The sequence below is a fragment of the Corylus avellana genome, chromosome 9 (assembly GCF_965113065.1).
Source record: "Corylus avellana chromosome 9, dhCorAvel1.hap1.2, whole genome shotgun sequence".
NCBI lineage: Eukaryota > Viridiplantae > Streptophyta > Magnoliopsida > Fagales > Betulaceae > Corylus > Corylus avellana.
In genome coordinates, this window is record NC_142498.1 from 146,160 (window position 1) to 170,705 (window position 24,546).

The window sequence follows — 24,546 nt, forward strand, 5'->3', positions numbered from 1 at the left end:
ATGTCATTCCAAATGGTAGAAGCCTAGTAAGAAGCTCCCAAAGGAAGACTCAAATATTTCATTGGCAAAGAAGCCACTCTACACCCAAGAATACTAACCAAACCTTCTTCATCACTCACATCACCTACTGGAATTATGACTGACTTGGACAAATTAATCTTCAACCCCAACACCACTTCAAAACATAAGAAAAGACATCACATGATACGAAGTTGTTCACAATTAACAATTAGCCACATAAAAGATCAAAATATCATCTGCAAACAATAAATGAGACATTATCATCTTTCATTCCTCCATCACACCAAAACTCTTGATAAAAGTCCTCTATCCACAATCACGAACATCATCCTACTTTTTTTTTTTTTAGATAAATAATGTTGAATATCTCAAAAAAAAAAGCGCAATGCGCCTCTAAGTACACAGTATCAAACATCATCCTACTTAATGCCTCTATAACAATCACAAACAATAAAGGAAATAATGGATCCCCTTGTCTCAATCCACGTGAATTGCTAAAGAAACCAGATGAAGAACCATTAACACAAATGGAAACCGACAATGTTGCTATGCAATGTTCTATCCAACGTGGCCATCTCTCCACAAAGCCACATCTCTTCAACAAATATAACAGAAACTTCCAATTAACATGATCACATGTATTCTCCAAATTCAATTTACACAACAGTCCTGGTTCCCCATATCTAATCCGACAATCCAGAATTGTTTACCTCTGATAAATGCATTATTTGAGTTTGAAACAATCTTCCCCAATACCAATTTCAACTTGTTCGCTAGGGCCTTCGAAATTATTTATAAACTCCACCGGCTAAACTAAAAGGATAGAAAACCTTAATCTCCACTGCCTCGACTTTCTTAGGAATGAGGGACACAAAGGAAGCATTAAAACTCTTCTCAAATTTTCCCCGTCTATGAAATTCCTTAAAAAATTTCTATAATGTCCTCTTTAAATACCACCCAACACTTCTAGGAAAAAGCCATAGAAAACCTGTCAATTCCTGGAGCCTAGGAATGTACAAACGAAACGGTTATTAACCGCTAATAATCGTTAACCGCTAGCCGCATAACAGCATAACCACTTTGGTATGTAGTTGGCAAAAACCGCTAACATTATAACGGGTGCGGTTAATGGTCTTAAGGGTAGGTGGAGGCGGTTATTAACCGCCTCCCCTTATACTATCACAACCCACCACTAAGAAATAGCACATTTTTTCTCTACGTTGGCACGTCTTTTCTCTCATCCACTAAGAAATAGCATATGTTATTACCATCACAAATGATCCCATTAGTTCGTGACCTGTTTGTAATGCATACACACATGTATGAACGCATATAGGTATGTATAAAGATGTTAATAGTAGAAAAATTGCAAATTACATTATTTATGGTGCCAAAGAAATTACATGAATACGTGTCAACAAAATACATAACCCAGTCACTCACCAGCGGAAAAAAAAAACATAAGCTAGTAACTCTGATCTACCTCTCGAAAAACTTGCAAACTAGTCCAAGTTACTCAAATACAAACACTAGTAAATTCTAATAGTTTCAATAGAATATAAGGCCAAATTCCTTGCCTGTCAAACAGCTTGTTGTTTAAACAACAAAACTGCCTAGATTTCCAGATAATCAGTATCATCAGTGTCAAGCTGAATATATTCAATAATTACTCCTGTCCCCTCGAGTCATCATCCTTGGAGAGCAAACCCAAACACAACAAGCAAGAGGGTCACGTCTAAGAGCTGGTGATTTGACAGGGGTTAGCATTTATCTCCTCAACAAATTTCATCTATTTATGGTTTTTGTGATGCGTACAAGTTAGCGGTTATTAACCGTCTTCGCCTATCTCTAAAAAACTGCTAGCCACCTAAGGCGGTGCGGTTAGCAGTTTTAAGCAATAACCACTAACTGTAACGCGTATACACCCCTACAAGCCTTAATCCCCATTAAATTCTCTTGCCACCTCCAATACTTCACTTTCCTAAAAAGTCTCTCCATCCAAATGATTTCCTCTGCATCAATGGAAAGGAAAGAGAGGCCATCCAACTTTGGTCACCAATTATATGGTTCAAAATACAACTGTTTGTAGAAATTCAAATTTTCCTTTATTTCTGCAGGATCAAATGACATGGTCTCGTTTACAACTAAAGACTCCACCGAGTTATGTCTTCTATGCAAATTTGCCAAACAATGAAAGAAAATAGTATTTTTATCTCCCTCTCTCAACCAAAAGGCCCTTGACTTCTGCCTCCAACTCACTTCTTTGAGAAGGATAAATCCTCTCCAGATCACTAGAAATATCTTCCTTCCTTAACCTTTCCGTGATAGTAACAGGCCTTTACTCTGCAATCATAACCATCTCACAGAGACCCTTCATCATCTCCTTTTTCAGCTTCCCTACATTACCAAAAACCTCCTCATTGTATTTCTTCAAGTTTGATTTCAATACTTTCAATTTTTGAGCCAACACATAGCTAGGAGAAACCTGATAACTACAGGCACCCATCATATTTTCACCTGATCCACAAAGCCTTCCGACTTCAACCACATATTCTCAAACCTAAAGTACCTACTACCCCTCTCTGCATTGCTCATAAAAAGGTACCTACTCCCCCTACTCACCACACCACAACCCAATCTGGTATGATTCTATGGAGTCTCCCCTAAAAAATCAGGATAACGTTCCTCCCACTCCAGAGATAATAGAAACCTATCAGATCGAGACCATGACTGCAATTCTCGATTATCTGACCAAATAAAACTCCCACCAACAAGAGGGATGTCCATAAGTCCCTGATCAAATATAGATTCTAAAAACTCTAGCATAGCCACTGATTGTCTAGACTCACCTAATTTTTTACACGAAAATGAAGATTGAAATCACCACAAATGCACCACGGCAGCTCCCACCAACTCACAATGCAAACTAGTTCCTCCCAAAGATATCTCCGTTCAACATCATCATTTGAACAAAACACCCCCACAAATGCCAAATCAACATTATCACTAACACTTTTAAAGGAACACGCTACTAAATAAGTTCCCACACAATCCTCAATCTTCTCCACTATCATCCTATCCCACATTATCCCACTCGATGCCCCTCTTGACCCCAAATACGTCCAGTCCCCGTGATGGCATCCCACTTGATGCCCCTCTCCGCAGTTTTCTTCACTGCTCCTAACCTTACCATGAGGCTCAAGAAAATTGACCACCTTCCTCATCTAATCAACAGTCACCCCATCCTCTTCCTTCACGTCCCTCCGGTATAACAAGGAAACTTTGCCGCCCTCATACGCTGTACTCCAATAGCTCCAAAAACTCCCATGGTTATTCGCACGCCTATGGGCAATATACACTACATCCCCCCAAACCTAAATGACCTATAAAGATCACTTAAATTCTCTCCCCTTATTAGCTCCTCCATTGTTGATCACAGCCACCTCAAGCTAAATTTCCCTAAGTCCTTTCAGCAAAACAAAGATCTCCTTTCCCCTCTTCTCCTGGAATTCATTAGACTATATATATAAAGAACATGCAGGACTTAGGCAAAGAACATGGAAGAATAATGCCTGCATAAAAGAATCTTGTACAACCTCATCATATCATTCGGGGGGAAACTTACCTAGGCTATCTCATGGTGTTTCTTTGATTATTAATCACAATTGAAAACAATGTATCAGTATACTTTTTCATCAAAGCATACGACTTACCTCAATAGCAGTCTCATGGGCTTGACTGTAGACAAGATGAAGAGGAAGCAAACCAGCTAGATGCTCTGAAGCAGCAGCCAATGCAGCTTTTATGGGCCTCCTGATTTTGGGGGAGATAAATAAATTTGTCATGATTGGTGATGCTTTTTGTTCATAAAAAAACATTCTTCTATGCAAATTGTCATAATTGGTGGTCCTTTTTCAAAAATAATTCTTGGCATACAAGCAAGAGCACGAATATGAGCATGCAAAGGAATCATATCACAATCGGAAAGTGCAACATACGAGATCACAAACATACATTGCTTGTGGCTAAATATCAATTGCAACAAAAGCTTTATAAAGCAAGTTTAAGTTGAAGATCAAAGTGAGAGTTGTGGAGGAACCAAACAGGCCTACATGTCTAGAAGACCGACCTCAAATCCCACAAAAGCGAGTGCCCGTTACACTGAAGATGGCTTTCCCAGGATGACTCCCCTGACTGAACAACAATAACCATGTCAGAAAGTGCCTTTGCCTGATAATGCTTGTCAACTAACAGTGGCTCGCCATGGATGAACCAAAATATTGGAACTTCAAGTATGGATCTGCTATGGGCATGTACCCCTGCATTATTCAAGAAAGAAATTCTAATGTTTCTTCCAGATTTTTTTTTTTTGATAAGTAATAATGATATAAAGCAAAGCGCAGAGGGGCGCAACCACATACACGGGAAGTATAAAGAGAGCGCCTAAGAGGGAGAGAAATGAAAAAGGAAATCAGAAAAACTAATCTTTAAAGGAGCAAGCCAAGCGGCCGTCCAAGAGAGAGAGTAAAGTAGAAAAGATGAAAAGATATTACAAGAAAACAAAAAGAATTATCCCAGCCAATTTGATGATGAGAAGATGCATGAGAATTCATTGGTTGAAGTTATGCAATGTAGTTCCTAGAATGTGTACAACTATTTATATATATATACACATATATCGAAGGATAAAGTTACACTTACACCCAATTTAGCACTTGGTTAATGTTACACTGCTTAATTTTCTTTTTCTAATGGATCAGCATTTTACCGATTCACATTGATGCTTATCACATACGTAAAATTTAAAATTAACTGGATGTCATTTAGCATCCAATCAATAAACTCATGATTAGTTTATTCATAAAATATAATAAAACTACACTTTTGAACATTTTATAGATGGGAAATCTCTTGAATTCTGAAAAGCATGACAGGCATGTGGAGAACATGTAAAGAGGAGGATTAGTAAAATGTTGATCCATCTAAAAGCTATTGAGCAGTGTAATGTTTACTAAGTACCAAGCTAGGCGCCAATATATATTAACCATCAGCATTTTCTCTATTCATCATTTTTTCCTTTCCTTTTTTTTCTTTCTTTTGTTCAACATAACCAAGAAATTTTTAACCCATGCATTATCCTATTAATTTCCCCTAAAATATGAGGGCAACCATGCCTCTTGAAAAAACCAAGATTCTTGTCCTAAATGTCCCACATCTTCATTTACAATGCACAGAGAACAATATTTGAAAGTAGTAAAAGACTTATTTCAGCAACAAGCATTCGATCATGTCTAAAACTTTCCACATTCCACTATATTTGAATTGTAAATCATCCGACTTGGGGGGGGGGGGGGGGGGGGAGAGAGAAAAAGAGATGTTTGGCTCACATTTTCCACCCATTTCTAGAATCTTAATACAAATTTAGACACAATATTCCAAGTTGCACAAAATAAACAGAATGATCAATTTTGGTAGGTTGGATATAATTACTAAAAGAAAATATTTCTGTTCATCGATGAGACAATCCAATCCTATACTTAATCAAGTTTCAAGAACAGATGAGCATTTCAAGGAAGCAGAGAAAACCTTTAAGAGAACCATGATCATTCAGCCTCTGCAACTGATACTGGAGAATCGAAGAATCAAGATAGGTACGTATTGTTTTCCGATATGTTCCATTAACAAGTAATAGGGGGACAGCTGCTGCTCTTCGTGCAACCGAAAAGGCCATTGCCAAAGCAGGCTCTTCGGATAGAGGTAACCTACAAACCTTGTCCACATCAATAAAGCAGACATATAAAAGTGGAAAGGAGTAACAAGTCCAACACCTTATCACTAAAAGCAAAAACAAAAAAAACAAAAAAATAATAATAATAATAACAACAACAATAAAGTCTTCATATGAGCTCACAACTCGTAACAATTCAAGGCAAAAAAACTTTTTTAAACACAAACTAAAGAAATCAAGCACCAATGACAGATGCATACATGTGCTCACTGATCATAGCTTTCTGAGAAGGTAATAACAAAGAGGAAAGTCCATCCTTGATAGCCTCAAGATCTACAGGCAATTGCTTAACGTTTCTAACTTTCTGCAACAAAAGAATCAGAGTAAGGATAAAATAAATTTCAATTTCATTGAAGCTCTTTGAATCTACTAACATCATACCTCCTGCGTGATAAAAAACAACTGGAAGGATATCTTCTCATAATGATGGAAAGCACCATCAGCAATGGAAGGTGATATAATGTGTCTCATAGATCCCCACAATGTTGCACCTAGATGTGCAAGAAAAGTATCCCGTGCAACTGTGTAGTTTTGGAACTCCTGCACATAAACAAAACAATTAATGCTGATAGAAATTGAATTCTCTTATTTTTTGATAAGTAGAAATTGAATTCTCTTATTGAAAATGCACAATCATCATGTTAGATTTTAGATTTGGCTAATTCAGTGTTCAAAACACTTTAGTGTAATTTGTTTTTAAATTCGACAAAATGTACTTACGATTTTTCTGTAAAGTTCAAAATTTGGGTCTTACTTCAAACTAAGTGTTAGAAGAGTTAGGGTTTGAGTCATTAGGGTTTTGGGGGTAGTTTAGTCTTTATGGTATTTCACTAATCCTATATAATAGGATGCTTGTATTAGGTTAACATAAGTTGTATAAGTTGAATAATATAATAGCCTCCGCCTATTGTGTCTAAATCATTCATACAAACTATAACATAGTATCTCCGGTGAGTTCCGGAGAAACTCTGATGAAGCTCCGACGAGCCTATAGTAACTGTCTATGTTATGTTTTCAGTGTTTTGCTTCTGTTTTTGGTTCTACCAATGTGGTATGCTTGTCTCCGGCCAGTTTTGAAGTTCCGGCATGTCTTCAGCAAAGCTCCAGAGAAGGTTTTTTTTTTTTTTTTTTTTTTTTTTTTTCCAGTAGTTGTTTTGCGGCGAAATTCGTTGGTTGTTCATGTGAAATGTGGTTGTTGGTTGTAAGTGATCGATGTATCCGACCGGCCTTGGTGTTTTACGGCGAGACCCGATCACCTCTTGTTAGTGATTGTTGTATCCGACCGGCCTTGGTGCTTGCAGCAAGATCCGATCAAATCTTGGTTGTTGGTGATCGATGTATCTGACCATCCTTGGTGTTTTACGGCGAGACCCAATCAAGTAATTGTTGTATCCGACTGGCCTTCATATTTTGTGGCGAGATCCGATCAAAGCTTGGTTGTTGCAGTTTCCGACGAGTTTTCGACCGACCTTGAAGTTTTATTACATTATCTTGTTATTAGTATGAGTCTTTGTATTGTGTGCTCCTAGATGTTCCAGCTTAAGGGGGAGTGTTAGAGTATGTTTTTCTAATTGTTTTTCTTTTGCTTGTATCTTCCAAGCTAGATTCATATGATGTCTATGTTCCAGCTTGAGGGGGAGTGTTAGAAGAGTTAGGGTTTGAGTCATTAGGGTTTTGGGGTAGTTTAGTCTTTATGGTATTTTCCTAATCCTATATAATAGGATGCTTGTATTAGATTAACATAAGTTGTGTAAGTTGAATAATATAATAACCTCCGCCTTTTGTGTCTAAACCGTTCATACAAACTTTAACACTAAGTAATGAGCAAAATCAAGTCAGACAAATTCATCCGTTCTAAGTCAATTCAAACGGACAATGTTTCAAGCACTCTGAAGCTTTCACAGAACCTTCTGTTCAAAGTTCCATTCAAAGTTAGTTTGAACTAAAGACTTTGAAGTTCAGACAGAAGCTTCTGTTTCAAGTTTGCTCGAACTGAAGACCTTGAATTTCAGCCAGAAGCTTATGTTCTAAGTTCCATTCCATTTCAATCCGAACTAAAGTCTTCCAGAGTTGGCCGTTCTATTTTCCGTGCCAAGTCAATTCGAACTAACAGTGCTTCAAGGCTGTTCATGCTGACCCAGTCGGAGTAAAATAATCATAACTTCTGATTTCGAAATCATATGAAGACAAACTTGGTCAACTTGGCAAACTAATTCAAAATGCTACATTTTGTATTTCATGAAACTTTTCCAATTCCAATGTTGATGGGTCAAAACGAGCTGTAATACTGTAAAGCTAGACAGAATGGCCCATCCTAACTGCCATTCCAAGTGCAATTCGAACTGGCCGCTTAAGAAATCCTTGTTTTTGCACAAAAACTCACAAGGAACTGTAACCAATTCGAACTGAAGCAAAAAATCTACAGTACATAAAGATACTATTTTTCCTGAAGCTCAAGTTTTGCAAGCCTATTTAAGGACTTCTCATGCACGTCCAAAGACAAGCTTTTAGGGCATTTTGAATAGTGCTAAGAGACCTTTTTCTTTGGTTCTAGAGCATTCATGCTTCTCCTCTCTTAGAGTTTGTTTTGTTAAACCACACAAACCATTTTTCTTCACAAAAAGCCTTCATCCTATCGTAGTTCTAGTAAAGGAGCTCAAGTAGAAGAATTGTCTAGAGGTTCTAGAGGAGCTACTGTGGTAGAGGGCAAGCAGGTCGGTTGTCTAGTACAAGGGTGAGTCAACTACAAAGGTTTGTAAGTGTGAACAACTTGTAATCTCTTATTCTTTATATTAGATTGATTTCCTAGGTTTGGCTGCTTCGGAGTGGCTTTACTTTTGAAGAGTTCTTTAAAAGGTTCACACTTTGTCACCAAATTACTTGTGTTGATTGTGTGTGACGATTGATATTTTGTGTTTTATTCTTATTTAACTGCTGCAGAATTTTAACTCTTGATTGTGCTGCTTAATTGAGTGGTTGTTGTGATGGTTAATTTTTAAATTCCGCATTATATTGTGAACACCTATTCAACCCCATTTTTTGAGTCTTTGAGTAATTATTTTCACATTACAAGAAGAAAAATAACACAAGCCGTCAGAAATAGACAAACAGGCATACCTCATAAGTATCACTGAACAAATTCCAGTTCTCCATTCGTTTTAATGCCTCTATGGCCTTTCTCTTATGACTATCATCATATCCTTCACCTTCAAAAGACTGAAGCTCATTCTTCAAATCCCGCATTCTCTCGTCAAGTTCTGAATTCATAAACATTAAAAGATGTATGATCCACAAGCCATTTCAAGCAAAAAATTTAGCAAGAAACCAAATATGTCAAACCATAATTATAATATTCATAAAACAAAAACATTATATCAAAAAGGATACAAATAGTGTTTTGAAAATTAAAGTAAAAGAAAAACAAGCCTTTGTCATTCCCAGCTGTTATGTATCATAGATATCAAAATAAAAAAGCATGATTACACCTTTTATCTCTACACAAAAAAATAAATAAATAAAATAAAATAAAATTGCATTGAAAAAAACTGAGAACAGAGTTCTTCTTCACAAACAACGAAGCAAGTCCATTATAAGTAAATTAACAAGGTTGGCAACCTCCCACCCCCAAAAAAAAAAACAAAACAGAAAAGGTTTAAATAAAACTAACAACCCAAACTTGTTACCACAAAGAACAAGATTACCTTCACAAAGAGCAAGCTTAACCTTTCTTCCCTTGCAATGTTTAAAAGCAAAAAGCTCATATATATCAATCTCAGCAAGAAGAATATCAATGGCCTGATGTTCTTTCTGCAACATATGAATGTACAATTAATTAAAACACGACAACAGAAGCCTTACTAATGTGCAATGCAAGAACTGGAAACCTAACATATTTAGTGAATATTTATATTCACTCTAATGCACATACATCACCAAATACGGCAAACTTTTCCTGAATAGCATCTTGCAATCGATCTTCAGCTTCATCTTCAGAAAGTTCTGCATGCCACAAGAAAAGTCAAAATTAATTATGAGCAGAAACTAAAGAACTCAACAATGCATTATCCAACTACACACTTGAGTCAATGCTTAAAAAGCCAACATAATGTATCCTAACTCCTGATTGTTTGACACGAGTCTACAATGTGTCCAAGTGGCAATTAAAAAACATAGATAACAACTTATCGTCTAGCTACTTAAGCACCACTACAACGAACTAACAGCGTGCACAATAGATATGAAAGTACCAAATTTACATAACACGGCTTTAACTGTAAAACATCAATAGACAGAGGAACAAAATTTATTTAATATATTTAAAACACACACAATAAAATGCCCAATGCCATCATGGCTATGCAAATCACATAAACCAACTTATATTACAATGTTTGAGGCTGCCAAAGGATATCTTATGTTTTGCTCAGAACATTCTTTTTTTTTCTTTTTTTTTTAAGTAATCACAAATTCATTAAAAGGCACAGGCGCAACCCAAGTACACATGAATTATACATGAGAGAAGCCTAGGCCTAGCAAGTAGCGGATAAGAGATCTCCAAAAGCATGAAAATCCGAAAAACTATAACACGAGGCAGCAGCCCAACAAAAGAGTCTTAAAGAATAAATCCTTCAATTCTACTAAGGTCGTCTCTAACATCAAACCCACTCATCATAACTGGGGAACTGACTAAAATAAAAACACTAAAAAAATACTGGAAAACGCTGTCACAGCACAGGGGAATTGTGCACACATCATTACATACAAATGAATGAGCACTGATGAGAGAGGTATCAGCAGTACCTGAAACTGCACCAATCGTTTTTTCCACGTTTGGTAAACTTAATTCTGTGCGCACACCTTCTCCACCAACAGCAGGTCCCCATGAGAAAGGACCTGCACTTAGATCAATCAATGCCCACCTGATGCAGTATGTATGAATAGTATGCATCAGTGTTCCAATTATCTATTTGTCACTTGTTACTTTGTGTATGTGTTAGAGAGAGAGAGAGAGAGAGAGAGAGAGAGATTGAACCTGTCTTTTCCAATCCATGTATCTGTGAGACATTCTTCATGGAAATCACCAAAATCCCCAGATTTTAATCCCTTTTCAAAAAAAAGCTTCATATCTTCATTCTTCCCTTTCAATAACTTGAGACCATGGAAAATTGAAAATGATTAGTAAAACTGTAAAAGAACTGACCTTTAAAAGGCTTTCTTCTATAACACTAAATTGGTACGCATATAATATCCACAAACACACACACACACACACACACACACGCAGAAGACCATATACCTGTAAAACTTTGCTCTGGATAATATATGCGGTGTCCTTCCCTTGATACAACCTCTCAACATTATTCAGCGCATCATGGCAAACATTGTACCATTCCAGCTGAAAATTGTAAATGAACCCAGATAGCATCTAAACCGTACAATAGATTGAAAAGAGGAAGGCTCTAAAATTACAATAAAACTTGCAACAAGTTTATGGTTGAAAATGTTCAAAGGAAGCATATTACTAATAACAATTTTACCAGGAAATTTTGACATATCCATACATTCACATTGAATTGAATCTCATACTTCTCAGGAAAAAAAGATATTCACTATTTTTAACAGTTGAAGAAATTATACTAACCGTGTCAGTATCTTCAGTTATTGTCCAGGCAAACTTTGCCATTGGATGCTTCTCATACAAAGGTCTCTTAATTTTATCAAGAGCTGTGGATCATTTGATGTTTAGAATGATTCAACTTGAAGAACGTACTAGTAAATGAACAGAAAATTCCAGTATTTTCTGACAACTAAAATGGAAGAAGTTAGAAAGGAAACTTTAATACCAAGCACAGTTTCCGGGATATTTCCTGACTGAAGAATTTTTGTTTGCAAATCCTTGTTCTGTACAATAAAAGTTCTTGTCAGCACCAGCTCCATAAATAAAATGAATGCAGCGGAAAATTTTGTAGCAACAATTATCCAGCTAGAAATACATTAAACCTAGCATACTAACTAGAGGCAGACCATTTATATGTTGAATGAACAATGAAGAACCTAAAAAATTGTAACACATAGTTGAGGAATGGCAAAGGAAATGAAAAGCCAACAAAGAAACTACCTCTTTCAGAAAGTCGATTTCTGACTGAGATAAACCTCTCCTGCATCATTTAAAAAAAATATAATAATAAAAAAAAACCAGTTTAAAAACTAAACTAAATTCAAGCTAAAATTAATAAATAAATAAGGCAGTATCCAAAACATACTAAAACAATAAACATGATAAAGAAATTGCCAGTGTCTTTACAAATTAAGTATGTCCCATTATCATACACATTAAGACAAAAGGAAAGATAAGAAATCTGAAAGAAAGATACGAAATCTGAAGATTATGCCAACCGATTAGAAAAACTTAACATCAATACATCATACACAATCAGATAAATATACATATGCCAAAAAGATGGTCAATTAGTGAATTATCTCTTATTACTCTGCTAGGGTAAGGGATGTATGGTTCATGGCATAGTTGTTGTTTAGGATTATCTACGAGGTGAGGTTGGCAACATGGAGGAGTTTGGAGGTGGTGGTGGTGGTGGCACAAGAGGGGTGTCAGAGGAAGGTAGAAAAAGGGTACAACCATGGTCCAAGACATGGTTTCCACTTCATCAAAACATAAGCCTTTTTCTACCTAACCGGGTATAATATTCCATTGACAATGAAAAGTTTTTCTTTTGGGCTGGCAATAAGGGTTGGCATGTCGGGTTTGGGTCGAACCACTTGACCCACCAGCCCGTTAAAGGTTAATCCGAACATGACCCGTTTGATTAAAAAGGTCAACCCGTTCAACCCTAACACAACCCACGAGTGGCCCGACATGACCCATTTGACTTGTTTAAACCTGTATTTATTTTTTATATATATATAATTTCACGGGTCAAGCGGGTCAGCCCACATGTCAAGCCGCGGGTCAAGCCATGGGTCAAGCGGTTTGACCCGTGATTGACCCATTTATTAAATGGGTCGAGCAGGTCTACCCGTTTATACCAAACTCTAACCCTCTAATTTCGTGTCTAGTTCACAGATCGTGTCAAAATTAGCCAGCTCTACTTTTGACTAACTATTTTCAATTGCATTAAACACAAGAAAATACAAAAAACATTTTCCATAAAAAAACTTACGCCAAACCAAATAAAGCCTGAATAAAAGAAAAAACAAGGATGCTTACTAACATACTCACCGGTATCCATATTTAGCTCTGTTTAGATCACGCTTAGGATTCAAAATGAAAATGTTATATGCTTTTTCAAGCTGAAGATATTCAACAAGGCTATTGAAAAGAACATCCATCATATCCACATCAACTTGCCAAAGAGCACCCTTGTCATCCCTGTAAGCAATGAACTAAGAGAGTTACTAAATGCATAAAGGAGATAAAAGTCGGACACACATGGCATGTATGAATTATGTGAGTTCAAATTTCAGTGTTTGCAAATAATGAACAAAAAAGAATACGTAAAAGGAAGAAGTTACTCATCATAACCAAATATGCCATTTGATTGGAGAAATGAAGTTCACAGAGAACAGTCACTATGCGGATATGCAATGTCCCCTAAAGCAATTAACTAAAGAAGGTTTTCATGGAGCTAGCCAAACAGAACATCCAAACACAATCTAGTAGAAAGATCTGAGCAGAACCCATACAAGCAAATACAGAAAGGCATTATTATTGATGAAAGCACCCAGAAAGACTATATATGTGTCATGCAAGGAAAATGGCAATTCGCCATCCAAGCAAATGATTCCCAGTATCCTCAAAACAATCAAAATCCACTTAAGCATTTAACCCAAAAAAAAAGACTTCCAATATTCACCAAGTAAAATTTAGTTTATTACAAGAGGTGAAGACTGAGTGTTGGTCACAGTTTGGCTTAGTGTGAACTTTCCCAGGCATCATTTTAAACCATAGTGACCTTACACCAAATTTTGGCTTAACTATATTGAATATCTAACACTGTAGTATGTAGAAGTTTGATTAGATGCTTTGATATATTTTAGTTTCTGGTTGTGTCATGGCTGGGCCGAGGAGGTGGACGGTGGAGTCCAAGGAGTTTGAGGTGTTGATCAAGGTAGGGGCATCAGGGCTGAGGATTTTTTAGAGGAGCAATAGAATCAAAAGGTCCATCTTTCTAAAAAAGGATGAGCTAGCCTGGATGGTGCGCATAGTGGATGATTTGGTGGTAGTGCACAATTCTGAAGTGTTTTGGGATCAATCCAGAGCCGGATACCCTAGAATTATTGCTCAGAAGTGCTCTAACAAGCATGGATGCTTCCTGACAGTGGAGGAATTCGATGGAAGAAGAAGGTGTGGCTCAATCAACATTCCTGAAGGACGTCGTGGGTTTGAGTGGGATCATTTCATCAAGGAAATGCAAGCAGCTAACTCCTCTCTTCGTGAACACCGAGTGATCGGTGAGTATAGAGAGATTAGGGAAGAAAAGGGAGAAAAGGAGTTAAAGAAGCAGAGAAGCTACGAGGAGACAATGAGACTGTCATCGAAGGCAACCCAAGAAGTTTGCAAAGTTTGTCAAGAACAGGGTCGGTGAGGTTATGACAAGACCTTATGTCCGAAGAAGACCCATGTTCCGGTGATGGCTCAGGGAGGTTCGGGGGGGGTTCCGATGGAGCCTGTTACAGTGCCAACGAAATCTTTTGGGCCAGCGAAGTCTGTTCGAGGTCCGGTAGAGGGTGGCATGAATGGTACGAAAACTGGAGGTTGCGTGGAGGTCTTGCCAATAGTTCCAGCGAGGTCAGCAAAGCCGGCGGAGAAGTCTGTGCCGTTGTCAGTCTCTGATCGCATGAAGGGACGGGAGGGGATGGGGTACCATGCTGGGTAGACCTACTCTGAGGTAGGTATTGAGCTCCTCAACGTGAAGGAGTTGTTGAAACGTTTGAAGAGGGAATGTGACGTGGGGATGTGTAAGATCGACAGGGTGTTTAATCAGATGAAGCTCAGTGGGCTTGGGCCGGGAGATAAGGAAGATGCTGGTCAATGGAAGGCTGTATTGAAAGAGAAGGAGAAAATTGGGCTGGGAGGAAAAACAATAAAGGCCAATAGCGGGCTGAAGGTGAAGAAGAAGGTGATGTTTAAGCCCAAAGGGGTCGTGGGCTCAGGCGTGGGCTGTAGTTTTAGCCCAGCTCAAGATGGTTTTAATTCTCAAGTTGGGTTGGCCTCAACGGCGGCCTCTGAGAAAGTCACGACTGGGTCGCAATCTCTCATGCCTTCACCGACGTGTTTGTCGTTGGCCAACAAAGAGCTTACAGGGGGAGGGGGGACTAGGTCAGCGACAGAAAGGATTCCCAGGGTGTCTATCGGCACTTCTGCAGGGGGTGTTATCGGTTTCTTGGCCAGAAAGAACTCAAGCCAAAAAATTCCCATAAGCCCGATGGAGGAGACTCAACCCATTGGTAAAGGGAAAACTCTGTTGACTTATAAGAGGAGGCAGGATGGGCCGCAAAGAAGGGACAAGACTTTGGTGAGTTCGCTAGAAGCCTCAGTTTCGGCGTCTGGGCAGTTGAAGGGGCTCCTTGGACCGACTCCGGAAAATTCCCAGAGGGTGCCAAAGACGCTTCTGTCGTCGGAGGATCATCAGATGTCGCCGGAGAGGACTATGGAGACCGGCGAGGCTGGGGAGGGTACGTTTTTGGCCACACGTCAATTATTGAGGGGGAGTCCCTCTTGCAGGAAGGTTGAGATAGCTGTCGGGGGTTGGGCTCAGCAGGCTCATCGGGGGGAGGAAAGGAGATTGGGTCCGCTGATTCAATTTGGACAGGAAAGATTGGATCGAACATCGGAATTGGAGTGCTTGGAGTCTGATTCAAGTATGGATGGGGACAAAATTTCTGAAACAGTAGGGTTGGAGGAGTTAAGGTCAGACACGATTTCATCTAGTTGGGTAGTTGAAAACTGCCTCAAATTTTGTCCAAAAATTGGTGTTTCTGATGAGGGGAAAAGGGAGGACTTGGAGGTTTTGTTCAAAGCAATTGAAGTTTCTAGAATGTAGTACGATTCTGATTTGGGAGGTGTTTCTGCCCATATTCCTGCACTCAAAGGACTTGAAGAGATTGAGGAATGTGAGAGGGTCGCTTTGGTGGATCACGAAGCTTAATATCGTAGTATGGAATGTGAGAGGGTTGAATGCCCTCAAAAAAAGGTTGCGCATTAGGGGTCTTTTGAAAGAATGGAAGGTAGATATAGTGTGTTTGATTGAGACTAAGATGGAGACTATCTCCCGAGAGGTGATACATAGTCTTTGGGGAGGTCAACATGTGGGGTGGAAGTATAAAGGTTCTAATGGTTCGTCGGGGGGGATGTTAATGATGTCGGATAGGAGGGTAGTGGAGTGTAAGGAGGATTGTGTGGGGCATTTCACTTTGGCTTGCTCTTTTCAAAATGTGGAGGATAGTTGGGTTTGGGCGTTTGGGGGAGTGTATGGGCCGAATGAGGAAGTGGAGAGAAGGGCTCTTTGGGAAGAGCTGGCTGGTTTGATGAGGGTGTGGGAGGTCCCTTGGTGTTTTGGCGGGGATTTTAACATTGTACGTTTTCCTAGTGAGTGCTCCAGTGTTTCTTATTATTCTTCGGGCATGATGGATTTCTCGGACTTCATTTCAAAGAATAATTTGGTGGATATTCCGATGATGGGGGACTAATTTACTTGGTCCAATAATCAAGAAAATGAGAGTTGGTCGAGGATTGACCGGTTCTTGCTATCCTCGGATTGGGAAGATCACTACCCAGCAGTATCACAAAGAAGACTTCAACGCCTGCTATCCGATCACTTCCCTTTATTACTGGACTGTGGGACTCCTTGTGGAGGTAAGAAGGGTTTTAAATTTGAAAATATGTGGCTTAAAGCTGAGGGTTTCGTTGATAAGGTTGCTTCTTGGTGGGGGTCGTATTTGTTTGAGGGTTTACCTAGTTTTGTGCTTGCTAATAAACTGAAATCCCTTAAAGTGGATTTGAAAAAGTGGAATGAGGAGGTCTTTGGGATATTGGGAGGAAAAAGAAGGAGTTGTTGGGAGGTATCCAGGAGTTGGATGAGTTGGCAGAATCGAGAGGCTTAGATCAGGAGGAGAAGATCCCAAAGGCAGACGAGATGAAAGATTTGGAGAATACCTTATTGTGTGAAGAAATTTATTAGCGCCAAAAACCGAGAGCTTTGTGGCTCAAGGAGGGGGATCGGAATACTCGCTTCTTCCACAAGATGGCTAATTCCCATTGAAGGTACAATCGTGTGGAAGTGCTCCGTATTAATGGCGTTTTATCCGGTGATCTAGCTGAGGTAAAAGATCACATAGTGCAATATTACCAAAGCCTATATTCGGAACAAAGCACTTGGCGCCCTAGAATGGATAACCAGCCCTTTTTGTCCATCAATGAGGAGGATAATAGGTGGTTAGAAAGAGATTTTGAGAAAAATGAGGTTTGGTAGGTGGTAAAAGGCATGGATGGGGATAAGGCTCCGGGTCTAGATGGCTTTTCCATGGCTTTTTTTCAAGCTTGCTAGGGTGTTATTAAACAAGACGTTATGGCGGTTTTCACAAAGTTCCATCGTAGACGTCAATTGGTGAAGAGCTTAAATGCAACTTTTATTTCCTTGATTCCGAAAAAGGTGGATGCGGTGGAGATGAAGGACTTTCGGCCCATTAGCCTGGTGGGAGGGGTGTATAAAATTGTGTCTAAGGCTCTTGCCAATAGGATGAGAACTGTTTTGGGTAAGGTCATTTCCTATTCTCAAAATGCTTTTATTGGGGGTCGGCAAATCCTAGATTCCGTTCTCATTGCAAATGAATGTGTGGATAGTCGCATGAAATCAGGGGTGCCAGGTGTTCTCTGTAAATTGGATTTGGAAAAGGCCTATGACCATGTAAATTGGGACTTTGCTTTGTATTTGCTGCATAGATGTGGTTTTGGCGAGAGGTGGAGGGCTTGGATAGAGTGGTGTATTAAGACGGTAAGATTCTCCATTCTCGTGAATGGTTCTCCGGAAGGGTTCTTTAACAGTTCGAGAGAAATCCAACAAGGGGATCCTCTCTCTCTGTTATTGTTTGTGCTTGTTATGGAGGCTTTGAGTAAGATGGTGAATGTGACGGTTGACCAAGGCCTTTTGACTGGTTTCTTGGTGGGAAATAGGGTCTTGTCGGAATTGATGGTCTCCCATTCTTTATTTGCGGATGATACTTTGATTTTTTGTGAAGATTCTATCGAGCAAATCCGGTATGTTCGTCTCATTCTCTTATGCTTTGAAGCTGTTTCGGGGTTGAGAGTGAATCTGGGAAAGTCAAAGATTGTGGCCATTGGTGAGGTGGAGAATATTGGGGTTTTAGCTAATATCCTTGGGTGTAGTGTTGCCAAGTTGCCTATGAAGTATTTGGGTCTCCCTCTTGGGGCGCCGCATAAGGATACGGTTATGTGGAATGAAGTGATCGAAAAGATGGAGCGTCAGATGGCAGGTTGGAAGAGAATGTATCTTTCTAAAGGAGGTCGTTTAACTCTCATTAAGGGCACTTTGGCTAATCTTCCGACTTACTTTTTGTCTCTGTTTCCAATTCCTGTTAGTGTAACTAAAAGGATTGAGAAAGTCCAAAGAGATTTCTTATGGGGAGGAATGGGAGATGAGCCTAAATTGCATCTTGTAAGTTGGAACCAAGTCTGCCGCCCTCTACGCTTTGGTGGTCTTGGCATTCGGAAGTTGCACCAATTTAATCAAGCTCTTTTGGGGAAATGGCTTTGGAGATATGCAAATGAGAACGGGGCTCTTTGGTGTAAGCTGATCAAAGCTAAATATGAAGACCAAGAAGGTGGGTGGTGCATGAAGGAGATTTCGGGTTCTCATGGTTTAGGTCTATGGAAGCATATTCGTAAAGGGTGGAATTCTTTTGCCAAAGGTATTCGGTTTGAAGTGGGGGAGGGTTCGAAAGTTCGATTCTGGCATGATATTTGGTGTGGGGACATTTCTTTGAAGCAAGCCTTCCCGTCCTTATTCAGTATCGCCAGACACAAAGAAGCTTGGGTGAAGGATAATTTTGTTGGGAGGAATGGGGTTGTTGAGTGGGATGTCATTTTTGTTCGATCGGTCCAAGATTGGGAGATGGATTTGGTTTCTCCTTTTTTTGATCGATTGTATTCTTGCAAGGTTTCCCTAGGTAGTGTAGATCGTATTTGCTGGTCTTCGTCCAAGAAGGGCAAGTTCGAGGTTAAGTCGTTCTACAAGGCCTTGTCCATTTCTAATCAAGAGGAGTTTCCTTGGAAGAGCATCTGGCGTATTAAGGCGCCTCAGCGAGTGGCTTTTTTCGGGTGGGCTATAGCCCTAGGCAAAATTTTGACTCATGATATGCTGCGTAAGAGGAACATAGTGGTAGTGGAGTGGTGTTGTATGTGCAAGAAGACCGGAGCGTCAGTCGATCACCTTCTTCTCCACTGTGAGCTCACAAGTACTCTTTGGCACACGATTTTTAAGCAATTTGGGTTGCATTGGGTCATGCCTTGCAGGGTGAGGGCCTTGTTTGATAGCTGGTGGTCGGGAGGGCGATCTCGAAGCGCAGTTGTGTGGAAGATGATCCCTCTGTGTCTTATGTGGTGTATTTGGAATGAAATAAATGCTAGATATTTTGAAAATTTCACTAGGACCATAGAGGAATTGACTCATTTTTTCTTCTTTACTCTTTACTCTTGGACGGCCGCTTGGCTAGCTCCTTTAGTGATTAGTTTTTCTGATTTTCTTTTTCATTTCTCTCCCTTCTAGGCGCTCTCTGTTTATACTTCCCGTGTATGTGAGTTGCACCCCTTTGTGCTTTTTATATCATTATTACTTATCAAAAAAAAAAAAAATTAGTTTACAGCAGAAACAAGAAGACCATAACCTTGGGCAATCTACTTTACCACCAATAGAAAAGAGGTTCAACCCATTCCTATCAAAAATGAGAATTTCGATATTGTAGAACTAAACGGGTGGCAATGTTGGTACATCTAACGCATGTCTAAAAGTGAAGCAACCATTTCCAACAAAGAGGAGGTAATACGAATTAAAATGAGATTTGTAAAGATTGATAAATGAATAATATGTTAGATTTAGGTCTAAATGTTAAGAGAAGCACCTTAATGGTTCTTTAATATTAATGAAGATAATTACCAAATGACTTACCTGTTACCGGACACATCATCTTTGCGAGCAAAAACATTGATGGCATGCTCAAAAATAGAGGTAACCTTTTCACCCATTTGTATAGCATGAACAGAAAAACTGCACAGACACAGTCATCATCATCATCATCATATAACATAATAATGATTGTTATAACCACCTACGAAACAGAATGATGCTATTAAATAGAAACAATGCTAAGCTCACATTCTAAAATGAACAAGCAAATAAAAATACAGAAGCATTACTTGTAGTTTATATGACTGACAATGGGAAGATGATGATGTTGCACTTTGTCTACACTAATTTTGTAGAATGGGGTGAGAACTTCTCCAATTTTCGGAATGCGTGTATGTTCAAAGATGTGATCAATTTTCGTGAACCATCGCTCAAGTTCTTCAGGGTGCAGCTTGAAGTCTAGCGAATATTGACATACATAAACAATCATGGATCCATCAAACCACAATTCCAAAAAATTAAAGCCAAAAATTCAGTGAGCTAAACAAGATAATAAACAATAAATTTATATACCTTGGTTCCCCTTCCCTTCAAATCCAATAAAAATAAAATTCACAGGGACTGGAAGATACATGGAGTCAACTTCTAAAAGCTTAAGATAATTTGCAATATTACCTGAAATACAAGCAAAAAAATACAGTGGTAATAGTTCAGCAGTTATCATTTTCAAATCGATGAAAGAGATATAAATCCATTTTTTTGGGTTTTCAGAGCCTCCAAACAACTGTGAACCCTATATATTCATCATAAACATAACCCTAGCCTCTCTGCACGATTTTCAAGGTTCTCAGAAGCTGGTGGAGTGTTGGATTGATGAGAGAAGTGAAGTTCAACCGTTCCAAAGGTGTTCTTGGGAGTTTTAAAGCCCCCCAAGGTGAGAGAATTATTCCATTATCGTCTTCTATTGCATTGCATACTGTTTTTTCATTAGGTAAGTTTGTGTTGGGTGTCTTCTTGAGTTATTTGGTTTAGTTGATTACCATGAATGCATAGCACGTGTCGCTTGGGTTGTAAAAGTGTCCATAGTGGGATTACATAGGCTTGGATACAGTGTTTAAGACCGTAAATGATGCCTAGGTTGAACATTTATGAATTCCATAACCCTTACAAGCCTTCCCAGGGTTAGAACAGGTCATTCTAGGGTTCAGGAGTGCTCGGGACGAGCCAGGAATCATCCCTACCCTGTCAGGATCGATCTTGGGATTACATAGGCTTGGATATAGCTTTGTTTGAAGAAAAAAGGGTAATATAAGGTACAAAGACTTATTTAACAATGAGCAGAGCAAATGAATAACCTGCAGATATCAAGAGCATCCATTTTATTTCTAACTAACCCCAAAAAACGATACCATGCTCTTACATGAATAGAGGAAATAGAGAAGACTGGAAATCCAAATTTTACCCACAAAAATTTTGCTTTCACTTAAAAAGCTCTCATCTAGGCATCAACCAAACCAATAGCAACATTCGAATATTAATCAATTGGATTGAAAAATTCAATTTTTCCAGCACAAACATATCAGAACCTCCATAATTACATCCAAATCCATTATTAGAACATAGAACTATACGCACCAAACTAAGAACAATCAATGAATCATTTAACACTTGCATTAACTCTGAAATTGACACATGGAATTTTTTTCAGATATATGAAAACAAAAAAAGAATCAGAAAAATGCCTGATTTAAACAACGAGTTGCTAAATAAGTCCATAACCACATTGATCCCACTTTTTTTTTTCTTTTTTTCCTTTTTTTGCTTTCTTCTTCTTTTTTGGGGTTGGGGAAGGTGGGATGGAGATTGTCACAAGGTGAACGTAAAGAAGGCATCAACCTCCTTGCCTTTATTATTAAGCACAGACATGCTAAAAAAAAGTGCCAACATATTTCTGAAAAACATGTACGACAAGACTTGATAGGCCTGTATGTGCTGCTATTAAATTTTTTGAATCTCTATTTCCGACCACAGCTGAGACACCCGGAGGACAGTCACAGGATGCAGCTAAGACATCTGGCACAGCAATGACGTCTGCAGCCGTTTATTCTGTAGAATGTTTTGCTTTTAAAATAGCAAGGTCTCTTTTCAAAGCATATCAATAAAATTTAATATGTAGAGTTGATAATTTTACGTCAATAAGAGATTTAAGGGTTCCAAAAAAAAAAAATAGAAAGAAAAATCCAATGAAGTACCAATTATCATCAAATAATCTTTTCAACTCTCAGAAGACTGGTCAAGATGTAGAAAGTGGAAGAAAGGAAGACCACATAGCAAGGAGCAAAGAAGAATGAAATTTGATTAAATTTTGAATTTTAAACTCCATCATTTTTTGAATCTTAAATTTTGATTAAACAATTAAGACATTAGGAGATACATAAATTGTTGTGCCCCTTTTCTGAACTTTCATAATTTGTTGCGTCGCAGTGTTCATGAAGTGCTGTCACCCGTGTCCTGTCTTTTTCTTTTTTTCTTTTTTTCTACTTTTGGGGCATTTGTTTCTTCTTCTTTTTCTTTGGGTGGGGTGTTGTTAACGTTCCTGCAAATTTAGTTCTACAATAGTACCAAGCAACCCAGCAAACTATCAAGCCTAATGAGCAAGAAAGTAACTAGAGAACCATCTTAATAGGGCATGATCTAAAATTGATTTTACAAAGTAGTTTGGGAAGAAGAACAAATAATTATTACAAGCACTGAAAACATATAGAAGCAATAAAGAAGTTTAGAAATATATTGACGAAAGAGACATGAAACTACCTGCCTTGGTGTAATTGAGAGCTCCCATTTTGCCAGGGCTCAAAGATTCCAAATCATCAAAATCTGACATCACATTACAACAAAGACACCAAAGAAATAACACTGCTCAGTAATATTTAAAAAAAAAAAAAAAAATGTACAAATTTAAATGAACAAGATGTGAAAATACCTCCACGTATAACAGACTCACTCCAGAATCTACTCTTCTCCTTGAGATTAAACAAAGAGAACACTGATGAGCTGCCACTTCTATGAGTTCCAGGGGTAAACCCAAGAGACCCAGCTGCTAAGAACTAGTATGAATCACGACATAGGTCAGCATTTTATGTGGCCGTCCAGATTATATAAATCATAAAGTTAAATTCCAGTACGGATATATCAATAAGGGTTCGTGAGGAATCAATAAAATACAGTAAAAATATCGCCTCTAGAGCACGCCATTACAGGCCACGGATGTAAGAACGCTTATTGAACATCTTTGTCCATATACAGAATTCAGTTTCTTCCATACCAAGAAAATAAAAGAAAACAAAAATCAACAAAATTGGAGCGAAAAAATATTCCCTAAAAGATAATCAAAAGATATGGCATAGGTCCGAAAGTAAGCTCCATCAATTGTTCCTTCAGCTCCTAATGAAATGCAATCAATCAACATGCAAAACATAAACTTTACATTTATCTTTTAGGAGTAAAAGGAACAAAAGAGAAAACAAATACATAGGCAAGAATACATCATAAAAACATATAAATTTTGATATCCAGGTCAATAGAAAATAATTGTTTAACTAACACAAATTTTTTATAGACATTGAGGGCTATAAAAAACCCTCGGCATCAAACCCAAAACAACCCCCCCCCCCCCCCCCCCACCCCCCCCCAAAAAACAAAAACAAAAACAAAAAAAAAAAAAAAAAAAGCAAAAATAATGAAGATTTATTTTCACTAACCCAGCGCATTCTTTATCTACCCTCACCCATCAGTAACCCTTAATTAAAGTCAAGCAAGCAATCACGCAAGTTCCTCATCATCAAGCTTAATTGAGCGTCTTCTTAGGTTGAAAAATAAAGAAGATAATAAATAAGAAAATACACGGAACGAATCGAAAGCATAATAGATAGAGAGACAGATTGTAGGTTAGGGTTGGTTTTGTGAATGAGAGAGGCTTCGATCTTTTTACCAGTAAAAGAGTAGAGACGATGAGTTGCAGATGGAACAACTTGAATTGGATGAACGCAAACGCAGCACTAGATCTGCCATCAAAATCCATCTTCTTCATCTTCTTTCAAGGGACCAACGACCAGAATTTGTCTCCTCCGAGAAGAAGTGCCCAAGAGAATTGAAAATTCATCAACTAAACGCCTACTGCTTCTTGGCTGTGTAATAAAATGAAAATTTTTGTTTTATTCTTTTTCTAATGAAGAAAATAGGAAGCAAAATATTTTATTTAGGAAATTCGACGTCATATACGCTGATGCAGCACTGCTGGCATGTCAAAAAAAATTGTTTGCTGATCATTCAAATTTTGATTTTTAAAAAACTAGTTAATTATTTGTTAAAAATGTGGTTTGTTACTTAAAATTGTAAATTTTTTATCACCAATTTCAAATCGCACTCTTGATGGCATATTTTTCATAATTTTATTTAAAAAATAACTTTTGGCCGAAATTCACTCAAATATTAAGCTCATCCCGAAGTAATTTTAAAAATTTCTTATAAAAATGATGTATCTTTTAAAATTACTATTTTATTAAAATTCAATAATAG

General features: G+C 38.3%; 1 protein-coding gene across 2 annotated transcripts in view; it reads right to left on the minus strand.

Annotated features, from left to right (window-relative positions):
• The window catches only part of LOC132189348 (uncharacterized), a 30,672-nt gene extending 6,511 nt beyond the window's left edge, over positions 1 to 24,161 (minus strand). The window contains exons 1-21 of one of the 2 annotated variants that reach the window (XM_059604055.2): positions 23,960 to 24,161; positions 22,952 to 23,075; positions 22,783 to 22,845; positions 20,542 to 20,643; positions 20,259 to 20,427; positions 20,011 to 20,109; positions 13,047 to 13,196; positions 11,928 to 11,967; positions 11,653 to 11,710; positions 11,451 to 11,533; positions 11,106 to 11,204; positions 10,842 to 10,957; positions 10,610 to 10,728; positions 9,738 to 9,808; positions 9,511 to 9,616; positions 8,927 to 9,066; positions 6,191 to 6,349; positions 6,010 to 6,113; positions 5,608 to 5,783; positions 4,151 to 4,340; positions 3,735 to 3,834 (exon numbers count right to left, since the gene is read on the minus strand). In XM_059604055.2, coding sequence (XP_059460038.2) covers positions 3,735 to 3,834; positions 4,151 to 4,340; positions 5,608 to 5,783; positions 6,010 to 6,113; positions 6,191 to 6,349; positions 8,927 to 9,066; positions 9,511 to 9,616; positions 9,738 to 9,808; positions 10,610 to 10,728; positions 10,842 to 10,957; positions 11,106 to 11,204; positions 11,451 to 11,533; positions 11,653 to 11,710; positions 11,928 to 11,967; positions 13,047 to 13,196; positions 20,011 to 20,109; positions 20,259 to 20,427; positions 20,542 to 20,643; positions 22,783 to 22,845; positions 22,952 to 23,075; positions 23,960 to 24,058 — 2,367 coding nt within the window. In that variant the 5' untranslated portion in view covers positions 24,059 to 24,161. Of the gene's footprint in view, positions 1 to 3,734; positions 3,835 to 4,150; positions 4,341 to 5,607; positions 5,784 to 6,009; positions 6,114 to 6,190; positions 6,350 to 8,926; positions 9,067 to 9,510; positions 9,617 to 9,737; positions 9,809 to 10,609; positions 10,729 to 10,841; positions 10,958 to 11,105; positions 11,205 to 11,450; positions 11,534 to 11,652; positions 11,711 to 11,927; positions 11,968 to 13,046; positions 13,197 to 20,010; positions 20,110 to 20,258; positions 20,428 to 20,541; positions 20,644 to 22,782; positions 22,846 to 22,951; positions 23,076 to 23,959 lie in introns of those variants that run through there. The other variant, XM_088510401.1, reaches the window with a different exon arrangement.
• Between the last annotated feature and the right edge of the window lie 385 nt (positions 24,162 to 24,546).